This window comes from Macaca nemestrina, chromosome 5, assembly GCF_043159975.1.
Source record: "Macaca nemestrina isolate mMacNem1 chromosome 5, mMacNem.hap1, whole genome shotgun sequence".
Taxonomy (NCBI): domain Eukaryota; kingdom Metazoa; phylum Chordata; class Mammalia; order Primates; family Cercopithecidae; genus Macaca; species Macaca nemestrina.
In genome coordinates this window covers 70029882-70045155 of record NC_092129.1, presented here as the reverse complement: position 1 = coordinate 70045155, position 15274 = coordinate 70029882, and the positions used below count along the sequence as shown (strand labels likewise).

Here is a 15274-nt window from a genome sequence, read left to right as displayed (position 1 = left end):
TCGGGAAGTTGCAGAGGGTAAAAGAGAAACGGTCAGGCTCCCCCAAACTGACCATCTAATGGGTAGACACAGAGAAAGAATCAAATAAACAAAAAAATATCTGCTAGAGGCCAAGCATGGTGGCTCACGCCTGTAATCCCAGCACTTTGGGAGGCTGAGGTGAGCAGATCACTTGAGGTCAGGAGTTCGAGACCAGCCTGGCCAACATGGTGAAACCCCATCTCTACTAAAAATATAAAAATTAGCCAGGCATGTGCGCACCTATAATCCCAGCTACTCAGGAGGCTGAGGCAGGAGAATTACTTGAGGCACACTATAATCTCAGCTACTCAGGAGGCGGAGCTTGCAGTGAGCTGAGATTGCACCACTGCACTCCAGCCTAGGTGACAGAGTGAGACTCTCTCTCAAAAAAAAAAAAAAGGGCCGGGCGCGGTGGCTCAAGCCTGTAATCCCAGCACTTTGGGAGGCCGAGACGGGCGGATCACGAGGTCAGGAGATCGAGACCATCCTGGCTAATATGGTGAAACCCCGTCTCTACTAAAAATACAAAAAACTAGCCGGGCGAGGTGGCGGGCGCCTGTAGTCCCAGCTACTCGGGAGGCTGAGGCAGGAGAATGGCGTAAACCCGGGAGGCGGAGCTTGCAGTGAGCTGAGATCCGGCCACTGCACTCCAGCCTGGGCGACAAAGCGAGACTCCGTCTCAAAAAAAAAAAAAAAAAAAAAGAAAAGAAAACCCAACCAGCAACTTCCCTTCTTGGCATTACTTGAAAGAACCGAAAGGAGACACTCAGATATCTGTACATCCATGTTCATAGCAGCACTATTCAAAATAGTCAAAAGGAGGAAGCGACCAACAGGTGAATGGATAAACAACATGTGGCACAGACAGGCAATGGAGTATTATACGGCTATAAAAGAAGGTCATGTTGATACATGAATGGATGTTGAAAGCACTGTGCATAGTGAAATAAGTCAGATACAGAAAGGCAAGTACTATATGAGTCCACTTATATCAAGCACCTAGAATAGGCAGGGGCAGAAGAGGGGAATAATTATTTAATGGATAAGGAGTTTTTGTTGGGGATGATGAAAAGGTTCTGGGTATAGACAGTGATAATAGTAAAATCATTGTGAATGTATTTAATGCCATGAATTGTGTGCTTACAAATGGGGAAAAAATATTATGTTACATATATTTTACCACAATTTTAAAAAGCGAAAGTAAATAAAGTAGTATTGTGGGGGGTGGCGGGGGGAGTCAATGGTGATTAGAGCAAGCACCAGTTCTCTTTATTTTCTTCACTGGCTTATTTGAATTTTAGTTATTGGCTGGGTGTGGTGGCACACACCTGTCATCCCAGCACTTTGGGAGGCCGAGGTGGGAGGATCACCTAGGAATTTGAGAACAGCTTGGGCAACACAGTGAGACCTTGTCTCTACAAAGAATACAAAAATGAGGTGGGAGGATTGCTTGAGTCTGGGGGGCTGAGGCTGCAATGACCATGATTGTGTCTCTGCATTCCCATTTGGGAGATGGAAGTGAGACTTTGTCTCTCTTTTTGTTTTTTGAGACAGAGTCTTGCTCTGTCACCCAGGCTGGGGTGCAGTGGCGCGATCTCGGCTCACTACAACCTTCGCCTCCTGGGATCAAGCGATTCTCCTGCCTCAGCTTCCCAAGTAGCTGGGATTACAGATGCCTGCCACCTGCCTGGTTAATTTTTTGTATTTTTAGAAGAGATGGGGTTTTGCCATGTTGGCCAGGCTGGTCTCGACCTCCTGTGAGACCTCATGTGATCCACCTGCCTTGGCCTCCCAAAGTGTTGGGATTACAGGCGTGAGCCAAGGCACCTGGCCAAGACCCCGTCTCTCAGAACAAAACAAAACAAGAATTGCAGTTATTTACATTTTGTGAAAATTAGGTTTGGTTTAGTGAATACCAATACAACAAAACAAAGCCAGGACACCGACTTTGTTAATTTATGCAGCTTCAAATAACAAGCTGTCCACGTTGACAATTTAGATCCACTTTACTCAATGTATACAATATAGCACTGATGAAAATGGTGATGGAAATTACATATTTGGGACTGCAGGCATCGGTAGGATGAAGAAAGTTAACCTTTGCTTTCCCACGCAAAGCACTAGCAGGCCAGCTTGCCCTCTTGGCTTGTGGCCACTCCCTGACTCAGCTGTTGTTAGTCTTTATAACAAGCTCCCTCTCTCACACACACACTCAGACATACTCACACCCTCACACAAACACCAACTGACACTCATATAAACACACAGAACCCTTCTTTATGAGTTTTCCAGCTATAAGCGGAGCATATATAAAATGAAAGGCCTGCTTTTCAACAGTATCGTCAGCCACGACTATTCTTCTCAAGATGTACATGGGGTGCAAAGTCAATCAACTAAAAACATCTTTCCTGCTATGTAGTATACAAGATCTTGGCACCAGATTGAGGGGATCTTTTTATCAAATTTCTTTAAAATCAACAAGAGAAATTCAGCTGTCTTTTATTTAGCAAAGAGAAAACAAGAAAAAAAAAATGTCTGGCAAGATCACCTAGAATCAGTGGCCTCCAAAGACTACCTGTGCTTTTAACATGGCCCGGTAAGCGATGCATCAGTGACACATAAGAAATGTGGAGGTTAAATTCCAGTCCATAAGAAAGATACTAGAAAGTAACCCTAAGTTAGTGATCCAGAATGGAATTCCTGGTCTCTGAACGATAGAACTAAAGGTGGAATAAGAAACACTTATTCACTCCTGGAATATGTATTGAGGGGCTACTTGTGCCTAGTCCCGAGCCAGCTGTACAGAGATATAGCGAAGACAGTGCCAGCCTCTGATGTAAGGCATGCTAGGACAGTGCCAGTGGGTGTGGGGGTGGAGGCAGCAGGGGGAGATCTGTTTGCTTATTTTTTGCTTGGAACCATCCCTTTTAGTACTACAGTGCTGACTATACTACAGTGCTGACTATGTCGTAAGGAACATCCAGAGTATGCCTAATGGCTGAAAAAACAGCCAATACTGGCTGAGAGCCTGGCAGTTCAAGGTGTTCAATCAGGGGCAGGTCTACTGTTTCGGCTCCAGTGGAAGACATGGTACTGATTCCCTAGAGGGCTGTTGGGGCAAGGAAACAGCCACTTGATGGTTGATTCCCTGAGGCTGAGGAAGGCTTGTGGGCCCTTGGTCCACGGCCAGGAGATGGGCATGCAAGGGAGATGGAGAGACGGCAAGCCTGTGAGGCCCCGAGACTCGGATGCTCGGAGAGGCAGAGGCTCATCTGTGCAAAATTGTGCTCTGTAACAAAATGGCTATACGTCTACATTTTCTTCTGCTTATGTTAAGCATTTCTGGAACGGTCTGTGGGTTCCTTGTTCCACTCTGAGTCCAGGAACATGAGGCCTTTAAACTTTCGGTATGAGGCATAAGATGCAACAATCGGCCAGGTGCAGTGGCTACGCCTGTAATCCCAACACTTTGGGAGGCCAAGGCAGGTGGATGACATGAGGTCAGGAGATCGAGACCATCCTGGCCAACATGGTAAAACCCCGTCTCTACTAAAAATACAAAAATTAGCTGGGTGTGGTGGCTCACGCCTGTAGTCACAGCTACTTGGGAGGCTGGGGCAGAAGAATCGCTTGATCCAGGGAGTTGGAGGTTGTAGTGAGCCGAGATCACACCCCTGCACTCCACCCTGGCAAGAGAGTAAGACTCTGTCTCAAAAAAAAGATGAAACAATCAGATTTTGTACACAGGCTGAAAGGAAGGGGTGGTCATTAAATGGCACAACATACATATGGCCTGAGAAGAGGGTCTCACTCCCACCACCATGTACCCTGACTGTCCCGCTCTAGTTGTCAAATCAAATAAAGATCCAATCTCATCACAAGGGTTACATTAGTTCTAGGTTTAAGCCAAAAAACTCTACTAGCAAATGTTCTCAATTCTTTTGATGATATTAATTCATGGTCATAAGAGCCAAACTACTTATTAAATGTCATTCCAAATTCCTCTGACCCAGGTAGCTTGTCCACAGCAATAAAGTTTTCTTTACTTTAGTGCCCTGAACAATAATGGAATTCAAATCTTTTTCTGGAAAAATTTTGTAAAGTTGTCACTTCCATTAAAAGTGATTCACAACCACAAAACACTTCAGTCCTTCCTGGCTCCAGGGAGAAACCAACTGCATACCAGCCCCAGGTATAAAAGATGATGTAGCCTTTCTCTTCCAAGATCCATGTCTAAGCCATTGCCCTGTTTCTGATGGCTGCTCAGGCTGGAGCCCCGAAGCAGATACCGAAGAATACCAGTTGGCATAAAACTTTCTCTTTTAGCACATCCATATGCTTGGTTTAAAATACACTCATTTCCACCTTCGTGATTTTCCTATCATCAGTAAACCTCCAAAAAAGTTTTGAAGAGTAACACGAAATCACAAACGCCTTGGAAAAAAAAAAAAGATGACAATACATTTTGGACAGGATGACATTTTAATAATAAACCTTCCTAGTTATAAAAAATTTCAGAGAAAATATGTAGGCTTCTCAATAAAATGCTGAAAGTATTCATGCTCATTATTTAAAATGCTATTGGTGTTTTCAAGAACTAAGCCTTGCTTAAGTAAGTTGTGGTTCATCCACAAAGGAATATTCTAGAGTATTTAAAATGGCCATTACCACAAAGAGCTAACAAAATACAAAATGCTTATGATATAAATGAATGAAACTCGTAGGATATAAAATCTATACACTTAAGTTATAACTAGAGTTATACCAAAAAACTAGATGCACACAAAAAACTATGAATAGTTTTATTAGTATAGCAAGGTTTTTAAAATTCTTTTGAGACACTTCCAAAATCTCTATAATGTTATTACTTATTTCAAAATGAAAAATACATCCTTAAAAGTTTCTAGGCTGGGTGCAGTGGTTCACGTCTGTAATCCCAGCACTTTGGGAGGCCGAGGCAGGCAGATCACTTGAGCTCAGGAGTTTGAGACCAGTTTGGGCAACATGATGAAACCCCATCTCGACTAAAAATAAGAAAATTAGCTGAGTGTTGTGGCGCGTGCCTGGAATCCCAGCTACTCGGGAGGCTGAGGCAGGAGAATCGCTTGAGCCTGGGAGGCGGAGCTTGCAGTGAGTAGAGACTGCACCACTGCACTCCAACCTGGGTGACAGAATGAGGCCCTGTCTCAAAAAAACAAAAACAAAAACAAAAACAAAAAAACCCCACAAAGTTTCCAAGGAGATTTTCGTTTAGTTTGGGAGACAAAGACACTCAAAAAAACTACCCAAGCCAGGCACAGTGGCTCACGCCTGTAATCCCAGCACTTTGGGAGGCTGAGGTGGGCAGATCATTTGAGGTCAGCAGTTCCAGACCAGCCTGGCCAACATGGTGAAACCCTATCTCTACTAAAAATACAAAAATTAGCAATGTGTGGTGGTATGTGCCTGTAATTCCAGCTACTCGTAAGGCTGAGGTAAGAGAATCGACTGAGCCAGTAAGGCAGAGGTTGTACTGAGCCAAGATCATGCCACTGCACTTCAGCCTAGGTGACAGAGCAAGTGAGACTTTGTCTCAAAATAATAACAAACAAAAAACTCTACTCAGTACAGCTATCACCACAGTGACTTCTGATGATTGTGTGGGCAGAGCTTTCAGGTCTGGAAAAGATGCTCGTGTTTCAGTGAAGCCTCCCAGCAAGGCAGCTGGAATTATGATTCCATTTTAAAGATGAGGAAACTGAGTGAGCAGTCTGTCCAAAGTTGTGCAGCTCATAAATGGCAGAGCCAGTGCTCAGTCTCTGGTCTTTGACTCTCTACCTCATGGTTTGTGGAAAAACACTAAATTCTTAATGGACTGGCTGGGTGGATTCCCAGAAGGGAAGCTCCCTTAAGGGACAGGACCTGGGTACATCTTGGAGGGCAAGACTGGCCTAGGCAGGAGACAGGATGGAGACGGCCCAGGTAGGGCTGGCAGCAGGATGGAGGTTGGCCCTCCTGACTAGAAAGCAGGCAGGGAGCAGAGGGAGGGAAGCCACTGCGGGTATCCTGAAGGCCAAGCTCTGCGATGGCAACTGTATCCCCCAGGATGTGAGGAGCCACCGGAGGCCTCTGATCACAGTGGGACATCTCTGTTAATGTGCACCCTCTGAACTGGGGGATGGAAATGGAGGCAAGGTAATCTATTAGTCAGGAACTGCTACAAAATGTGCATCTGATAAATATGTTTCAAATGTCAGTATAAAGAGGTAAATGAGGGCACAAGTATGAGAATAATCCAGGAAGGATCAGGGATCCATGCCATCGAACATTTCTATAGCCACGTAGGGTTCATAAAATGTGGTTGCCGTGTTTCTGTGCAGCGTATGTGACCATCTCCATCTCCATCTCCAACGCCAAAAACATGCACGAGACTTGCTCGAGGTCATGCAGTGAGTCAGTGGCAGGGGAGACACACATGCAGGGCTCCTGACTTCCCGTTTAGTGCATTTCCCTCTGTCCCATGCCATAGTGAGTGATAAGACTGAGGGCAGTGTGGGAGAAGGAAGGGGATGTCACAGCTGAGAGGGAAGCAGGGAAGTCGAGGTGGTGGGGAGCTCACGGGGAGTCCACCCAGCTGCATTTGAAGTGGTGGAGGGATGCCTCATTAAGTGGGTGAAAGCACATATCAGATTTGGAGGAAAATCCAGCACTGGAAACACAGAGAGCTGCCGAGAGCTGGCAGTAAGGAAGTGAACGGAAGACGGTGGGATGGTGGGTGGAGGAGCAGGACAAAGCCAGGGAGGCGTGATCTTTAAAAAAATGTTGTTTGATTTTTTTTTTTTTTTCTTAATATAGAGACAAGAGGTCAAAGGAGAGAGCAACAGAAAATTAGGTAATTTTCCTTGGAAATTTGCAAGACATAGGAGTAGATGGGATTGAGCCTGAACAGAATTTTTGTTTTAATCGGAAGCAAGGATAAGGGAGGAGGGTGGTATGATAATAGTAACTGAAATAAATGGTGGGAATATGAAGCACAGGCTGGGAAGACCATTGGACAGGATCAAACTGTGAGTTTCTGAATTTCATCTAAGAGCTTTGGCTCGAACACGCCTCCCCACCTGGCCATCAGCCTGCTGGCACCTCCCCAGCACCCACCTCTCTGCCACGTGATGGTAGACGGGTTGATGTCGAGACGGGCAAATTTACTCACTTCCTCTTCTGTCAGTGTGCTCGGATCAGTCTTATTTATTCCCAGTTTCTAATGATTAAAAAGAAAAAAGGCGAGAAGTTTGAGAAGAAATAGAAAGCAAAGGGTCACCAAAATTATCCCTCTAATTTTATTTTCTCCATGATTAGTAAAGCCTTATAACAAACTAAACTGGCACTTTGGGAGGCCAAGGTGGGCCTATCACCTGAGGTCAGGAGTTCGAGACTAGCCTGACCAACATGGATCAACCCTGTCTCTACAAAAAATGCAAAAATTAGCCGGGCACAGTGGCGCATGCCTGCAATCCCAGCTACTTGGGAGGCTGAAGCAGGAGAATTGCTGTAATCTGGGAGGCGGAGGTTGCAGTGAGCTGAAATTGTGCCATTGCACTCCAGCCTGGGCAACATAGCGAAACTTCGTCTCAAAAAACAAAACAAAGCAAAACAAAACAAAACTAAACTGGGTCAGGCGCGCTGGCTCATGCCTGTAATCCCAGCACTTTGGAAGGTCAAAGCAGGCGGATCACCTGAGGTCAGGAGTTCGAGACCAGACTGGCCAACATGGTGAACCCTGTTTCTACTAAAAATACAAAATTAGCCTGGCATGGTGGTGCATGCCTGTAATCCCAGCTACTCGGGAGGCTGATGCAGGAGAATCGCTTGAACCTGTGAGGCAGAAGTTGCAGTGAGCCGAGATCGCGCCACTGCACTCCAGCCTGGGCAACAGAGCAAGACTCTCACAAAAAAAAAAAAAAAAAAAAAAAGTGATTTTTAATGATGAAGCATAAAAAAGTTCTGTGAGACAGAAACTGCATGTTGTTACAGCTGCCGAGGATGGAATTACTCACTACTTCAACACACTGACCTTGGTTCAGTAAGAGGCAGGAGGTGAATTTTTAAAACCATTAATGCCAACCAGTGGCATATATCATTTAGGGTTATTTTTTAGTCTCTGAAACAGAGCCAGTAGCAAGTAATATGATTAGAAGACCAGAGGCAGCAAATGGCATCAGAAAAAAAGATAAGACAGGTTTTAAGAATTAAGATGGCATACGCAAGTATAATTGTAGTGTTTGCTGCAACAAAAACGCAGACGAGGCTGGGCGCAGTGGCTCATGCTGGTAATCCTGGAGGCCAAGGTAGATGGATCACCTGAGGTCAGGAATTTGAGACCAGCCAGGCCAACATGGTGAAATCCCATCTCTACTGAAAATACAAAAAGTAGCTGGGCGCAGTGGTGCATGTCTGTAATCACAGCTACTTGGGAGGCTGAGGCAGGAGAATCACTTGAACCAGGGAGGCGGAGGTTGCAGTGAGCCGAGATCATGCCACTGCACTCCAGCTTGGGCAACAAGAGTAAAACTCTGTCTCAAAAAATACAACACAACAAAACACAAAACCATAAATGAGATAGATGAGTTTTCAAAGGTTATCTTATAATTTCCTAGAAATTTAACAAATTTCATAAAAATATTTCACTTTAGAAAGAGAAGGACGCACTAAAAATCCTAATTTGTTATTTTTTTTTAAAAGATGGGATCTTGCTGTGTTGCCCAGGCAGGCATGTAGTGGCTATTCACAGGTGCCATCACAGTGCACTATAACCTTGGTTCAAGCAAGCCTCTCACAAGCAAGCATCATGAGTAGCTTGGACTACAGGTATGTATGTGCTCCTATGCCCAGCTAACTTGTCAGTTGACTAGGGTACTCATAAATTAGCAAAACAGTCCTCTCATTTCATAGATGAAGAAACTGAGACCGAAAAAGGTTAATTAATTTGTCCACCTGGCTCTTTCGAGTAGAAGGGAGTCAGGCTTCGAACACTGTGCTCTCTTTGCTGTAGTGTTCGGTCTCTATAGAGTTTAACACCCAAAAGGATATCTGAAAACCAAAATCAAATCAAGTTGAAAATTTCAGGCTTTGACAATCTTTCTGATGTGCTTCTAGGACCTTTTGTTTTTAAAGAACTGCTAACTGGAAACTTACTTTCAGCCGAGCAAGTTGAATTTCTGAAAATTCTCTGACACCATTCACTAAAGGAACCAGTCGATTATACAGAGCCTAAAAACACAAAACAAAAATGAGACCACACAAAAGTTAATCGTCCATGAACTTGGACAATTCACAGCATATGACAAAAATTCATTGCATTTATAACCAAACTATTTAGATAAAAGACCCTATTAAAATGTGCGGGCTAATATAAACAATGTTGACTTAAATTCTGTCATTTTCATAAAACTGACGAGATCTGAAATAACACACATTGCAAAGAGTTGGCATAAATATATTTCTTGATCTATATCGCTATAACTACCAAATGAAGATGTATCTGGATTATGGAGCAAAGACTCACTAAGGAACTACTTTAAGAAAGTGAGGACCCTTGTTGTAAAACATGCCAGAAAGTACCCCTTTTATCTATGTCCCATGTCTGTGAGGAATTAGCTTCTGGTGGGCTGTCCCCTTTGGGGGTGTAGTTTAACTCTTAACCTACATGCACATGAAGCCCAGTAAGGGCCCCTGCCATCTTTTCAGCACATCTAAAATAGCTCCACATAACATTAGTCTAAAAACGACATCTGTCCAATCCCCTTAGAATAGATTAGAGATTGGACCTATGACCAGAATGAAGAGAACTGGTCTACCTACCATCTTTAAAACTAAGGCCTCATCTCAGAGAATGTTCGGCTTTTACAACACACTACAATTCTCCCAATAACTTGGCAGTGCCCATAAACCCATTTGAGAATCTGACCAAACAATGGCTCCTTCTCCTCAGGAAATAGGGACATATGTAAAAATCACAAAATTGAATTGAATAACATTTCAGAGTTTGCAGACACCTGAAATCTTTCCACAAACTCCTTAAGAATCCAGGAATTCCAGGATACAATACCCAAAATGGCTAGCAAGGCATCCTTCTCACCTTATCTGTTTGTGTGTTTTCATGAAGAATCCTTGTGTCAATGGCGGCAGCCAGCAAGTTATTGGCAGCAGTGATGGCGTGGATGTCTCCAGTCAAGTGAAGATTGAACTACAGAAATAAGATATCTATTTACTTATTTTCAGCAATAGGGTCTTGCTTTGTCACCCAGATTGGAGTGCAGTGGCGTTATCATAGCTCACTGTATCCTCAAACTCTTGGGCTCAAGCAATCCTCTCACCTCAGCCTATTGAGTAAGCTGGGCCTATAGGTGCACACCATTGTGCCTGGCTAATTTTTGAATTTTCTGTAGAGACAGGGGTCTTGCTATGTTGCCTAAGCTGGTAATGAGCTCCTGGGCCACTGTGCCCGGCTAAGACATCTTCCTATTTGTTTTAAACAACTGTGGAATTTAAGGACTGAATAAAATAGCACGCAAATTACATATCCCTATGATGAGCTGAGTCTATAGGAACGCCTAAATCAGAAAATCAAGGTCAAAGTCTTCCACGTGACAACAAAGAACCTTTGAGCAATCGCTCAGATCATAAATTCTTCCATCCTCAGGTTAAGGCAAAACATTCTGATGAATTTAATAATGAATCTCCTTATAGTCACTCACTTTACGTTTCTTCCTTGTTTTATTATCTAGAAACAGTATCATATCAAATATACTTTGGAATGAAGCAGGGCATAAAATAAATGGTAACAATAAAATAATATGAAATATCACAGAATTTTGGAGAAATAAAGTATTTTACCCTCATGACTCTACTCATTTTGTTATTTTCCTTCCAGTCTCATGAGCACACATGATTATCACGTGTAGAATCAGCTTCCTACAAACTTCCAAGTTTCCTTTTTCACAAAACTTTTTCTATAATAATCTTGTGTATAATTTATAGAAGCTGTATATGGTAGATGTACCAAAAGTTTCAGGCAGGATACATACGCTACTACCAAATGTTCACTTTTACAAGGAAGGCCACAGTTACAAAGAATACACACAAATAGCTTTTCCTTTTTTTAAAAAAATTAATTGCTAATGAGTAATATATTTTCAGGAGAGTAGTTACTAGGTTAAAAGAGCTCTCTTTCTTTTCGTTTTTTTTGTAGAGATGCAGTCTCACTATGTTGCCCAGGTTGGTCTCAGACTCTTGGGCTCAAGGGATCCTCTTGCTTCAGCCTCCCAAAGTGCTAGGATTCCAGGTGTGCGCCACCGCACCCGGCCCTTGGGATCTTGATAATATCACCAAATTGCTTTTTGAAAGGGATGAAGTATTTTTGTTTTATTTTATTTTTTTTGAGATAGAGTTTTGCTCTTTCACCTAGGCTGGAGTGCAGTGGCATGATCTCGGCTCACTGCAACCTCTGCCTCCAGGTTCAAGCAATTCTCTTGCCTCCTGAGTAGCTGGGACTACAGGCGCCCGCCACCATGCCTGGCTAATTTTTGTATTTTTAGTAGAGATGTGGTTTCACCATGTTGGCCAGGCTGGTCTTGAACTCCTGACCTTGTGATCTACCCGCCTCAGCCTCCCAAAGTGCTGGGATTACAGGTGTGAGCCACTGCACCTGGCCATTGGGATCTTGATAATATCACCAAATTGCTTTTTGAAAGGGATGAAGTGTCATCCACAAAACACTAGTAGTAGATCAGTTACTTCAGAAATAAAGTAACTTTTAGACTAAGAAATAATTTAATAGTTGACAAAGTGTTATTCTTTTTAAAGCTGCATTTCCTTAATTTCTTGGAAGGTTAAATATTTTCTTGTTAAAATTTTACTTTATAACATAAAATAATGCTAACTGGAGAAAACATGAAAAATTACATATGTGTATATATATATTTTATAAATATATATTTATACTTTTAAATGTTGGAATCATAACACCATAACAGTTTACACTTTAGCTCTTCCACTCTCAATATAGTTAGCATTTTTACATCATTAAATGGTCTTCAAAATATAGTTAACTTGAGGTCCTATTATTATCCCCCCATTTTTTAATGTTATAAACTATGTGAGGGTATATTTAATTTAAAATGATCTATTTTCTCATATATTCATTTTTTCCTTAGGGTGCACTAAAAATGAATTTATTTGGGCCAAAGGATATGCACGGTAAAGTACTTAATATGTATTTCTACCCTTCTCCCAGAAGTGTTTTTATCAACATACACTTCCCAGCAGTGTGTGGGAGTCCATTTCAATTTCTTTGCCAAAATTTGGTATCATAACTTTTTTGAAAAATCCAATTTTGTCAACTTGACAAGTAAAATGGTAACTGATAGTAGTTTTATTTTATTTATTTATTTATTTATTTATTTATTTATTTAGAGATGGAGTCTCGCTCTTGTTGCCCGGACTGGAGTGCAGTGGCGTGATCTCGGCTCACTGCAACCTCTGCCTCCCAGGTTTGAGTGATCCTCCTGCCTCAGCCTCCTGAGTGGCTGGGATTACAGGCGGCTGCCACCACACCCAGCTTATTTTTGTATTTTTATTACAGGCGGGGTTTCCCCATGTTGGTCAGGCTGGTCTCCAACTCCTAACCTCAGCGATCTGTCCATCTTGGCCTCCCAAAGTGCTGGGATTACAGGCATGAGCCACCGTGCCTGGCCTGATAGTGGTTTTAATGTAGATTTATTTACTTGATGATTGGTGAAGATGAATATGCATTTAGTTAATATTTATTTTCCGATGTTTCTATTGAACCCTTTGGCCATTTCACAACTGGAATGTAAGTTTTTCTTTCCAGCCGTCTACTTGATGTCCACCTGCATGTTTCATAGGCCTCTACACTGACTCCCTCCTTCTGACTACCACCCTCCACCACACCCCACACTACACAGTTCAAACCTCATACCATCACTCTCCTGTTCTCTGCCTCAACAAATGAGTCTACTGAGTTGCTCAAGCCAGTACCCTGGATGTCATCCTTGAATCCTCCCCTTTTCTCACCCCTAACATCTAATCCTGCACACATCAGCAAACAAATCTTAAACTGTTTTTTCCTCTTTTCCATCCTCACTACCCCATCCTAGGCCAAGCCACTGCCATCTTTCCCTGGGCTACTTCCATAGTCTTCCTCCTGGATTCATCGTGTCTACTGAGAGGCCCCTGGTCCCTTCATCACACAGAAGAGAGGGTGATTTTAATAAAACTCAATCTGCATTGTGTTATCTGTCAAGATCCCTTCAATGGCTGACCTTGGCACTTCAAATAAAATCCAGGTTCTTGGCTACAAATTGCAATTACCCAACAAAGCTGGCGCCTGCACACTTCTCTACCTCAACCCCCCAACTCCCGCTGGCCCACGGGGCCCCAGCCAGCCTGGTGTCCTCCACTTCCCTGAACAGGTCATACCCTTTCCTGCCTCAGGGCTTTCCCACCAGCAGTTCCCACTGGCTGAATGCTCTCCCTCATTCTTCACAAGGCTGGCTCCTTCTCATCCTTCCAGTCACAGTGTTTTCACTTTCAATTCCTCAGTCCATCTGGAATTTATTCTAACATTTTCCCCTATGGTGATTTATTATGTTCCGTCCAGTACATATTGTCTGTGCCTGGCACTCAGTCAACAAACATCCCCTAAGTGTCAGGCATAGTGCTCAGAGTTGGGAGGATACAGACGAAGAAGAGACTGGAGGCACTCAACTTCAAGGAACAAACTTGCCCGAGTGTGTCTGGCCCACTCCACCCTCATAAAGTAATCCTCTTGGCCAGGCGTGGTGGCTCACGCCTGTAATCCCAGCACTTTGGGAGGTGGAGGCGGGTGGATTACCTGAGGTCAGGAGTTCAAGACTGGCCTGACCAACACGGTGAAACTCTGTCTCTATTAAAATACAAAAATTAGCTGGGCATGGTGGCAGGCACCTGTAATCCCAGCTTCTCGGGAGGCTGAGGCAGGAGAATCACTCGAATCTGGGAGGCAGAGGTTGCAGCGAGCCAAGATTGCACCATTGTGCTCCAACCTGGGTGACAGAGCGAGACTCCATCTCAAAAAATAAAATAAAATAAAATAAAATAAAATAAAAAAGTAGCTCTCTCCTCCAAGCCACACAGCTGATGCCTTAAACCAGTGGGACACCAATGTCCTTCCAATTTGCTGGCTAAACCCGAGCCATTCCCCTGTGTATGCCCCTTGTATGCCACCTCTAATTTGGCCTCCTGGTTCTGGGTCTGGCTTGTGAATGTACCCATCCCCATTCTGACCTGAGGCCTGGGACGATTTTTCTCAGCAGTGCCTCGGACTACTCTTTCTCACTGCTACTCCCAGTACTTGAAGTTTATACTGATTTTCTCTTTAGCTTCCCTGACACTCAGACCTCCCTGGGTAAACACTTCCATTCCTTTAACAAAGTCAACAAATACTTTCTAGTGAGTTCCTACTATGTGCTGGGTACTCTGCTCAATGCTGGGACCTGAGACCTCAAGAAAGGCCCACGACTCGCCACAGCCAACTGAACCAGATAGCCATAAACACAGAGGGAGTCTGTGGGGTAGAGAAGAACCTTGACAAAACCCCTAAGCTGGGTAAAGAGGACAGAAAAGGAAGAATGTTCCAAGCATGGGAAAATCCTGGAACCGAGAGAGAACAGGAAAAGAGTCTGCAAGGGCTGGGCACGGTGGCTCACGCCTCTAATCCTAGCACTTTGGGAGGCCAAGACCAGCGGACTGCCTGAGCTCATGAGTTCGAGACCAGCCTGGCCAACACGGTAAAACCCCATCTCTACTAAAATACAAAAAATCAGTCAGGCATGGTGGCAGTTGCCTGTAATCCCAGCTACTCAGGAGAATGAGGCATGAGAATTGCTTGAACCTGGGAGGTGGAGGTTGCAGTGGGCCGAGATTATGCCACTGCACTCCAGCCTGAGCAACAAAGCAAAACTCTGTCTCAAAAAGAAAAAAAAAAAGTCTGTAAGGAGCTTGACGCGGTAGAAAGAAGGCAGGCGGGGACCTGCGGACAGGGAAGCAGGAGCCGCCGCCCACGAGGACCTCCTGTGCTGTGCTGGAGGGTGACAGGCAATGGCAGAAATGACAGAACAGGAAAGTGACCTGCTCAGATTTGGGTTTTGGAAGATTGCCCAGGCCCTGAATGATGAGGTGGATGCAGACAGTGGAAATGAAAAGAACTGGTCCCTGG

At 43.9% G+C, this 15274-nt stretch overlaps 1 protein-coding gene across 10 annotated transcripts in view; it reads right to left on the bottom strand.

Annotated features, from left to right (window-relative positions):
* The window catches only part of LOC105489167 (methylenetetrahydrofolate dehydrogenase (NADP+ dependent) 1 like), a 233145-nt gene that overhangs the window by 146372 nt on the left and 71499 nt on the right, over positions 1 to 15274 (bottom strand). For 9 of the 10 annotated variants that reach the window (XM_024795113.2, XM_071096617.1, XM_071096620.1 and 6 more), the window contains exons 14-16: positions 10136 to 10243; positions 9193 to 9267; positions 7156 to 7258 (exon numbers count right to left, since the gene is read on the bottom strand). In XM_024795113.2, coding sequence (XP_024650881.2) covers positions 7156 to 7258; positions 9193 to 9267; positions 10136 to 10243 — 286 coding nt within the window. Of the gene's footprint in view, positions 1 to 7155; positions 7259 to 9192; positions 9268 to 10135; positions 10244 to 15274 lie in introns of those variants that run through there. The other variant, XR_011623460.1, reaches the window with a different exon arrangement.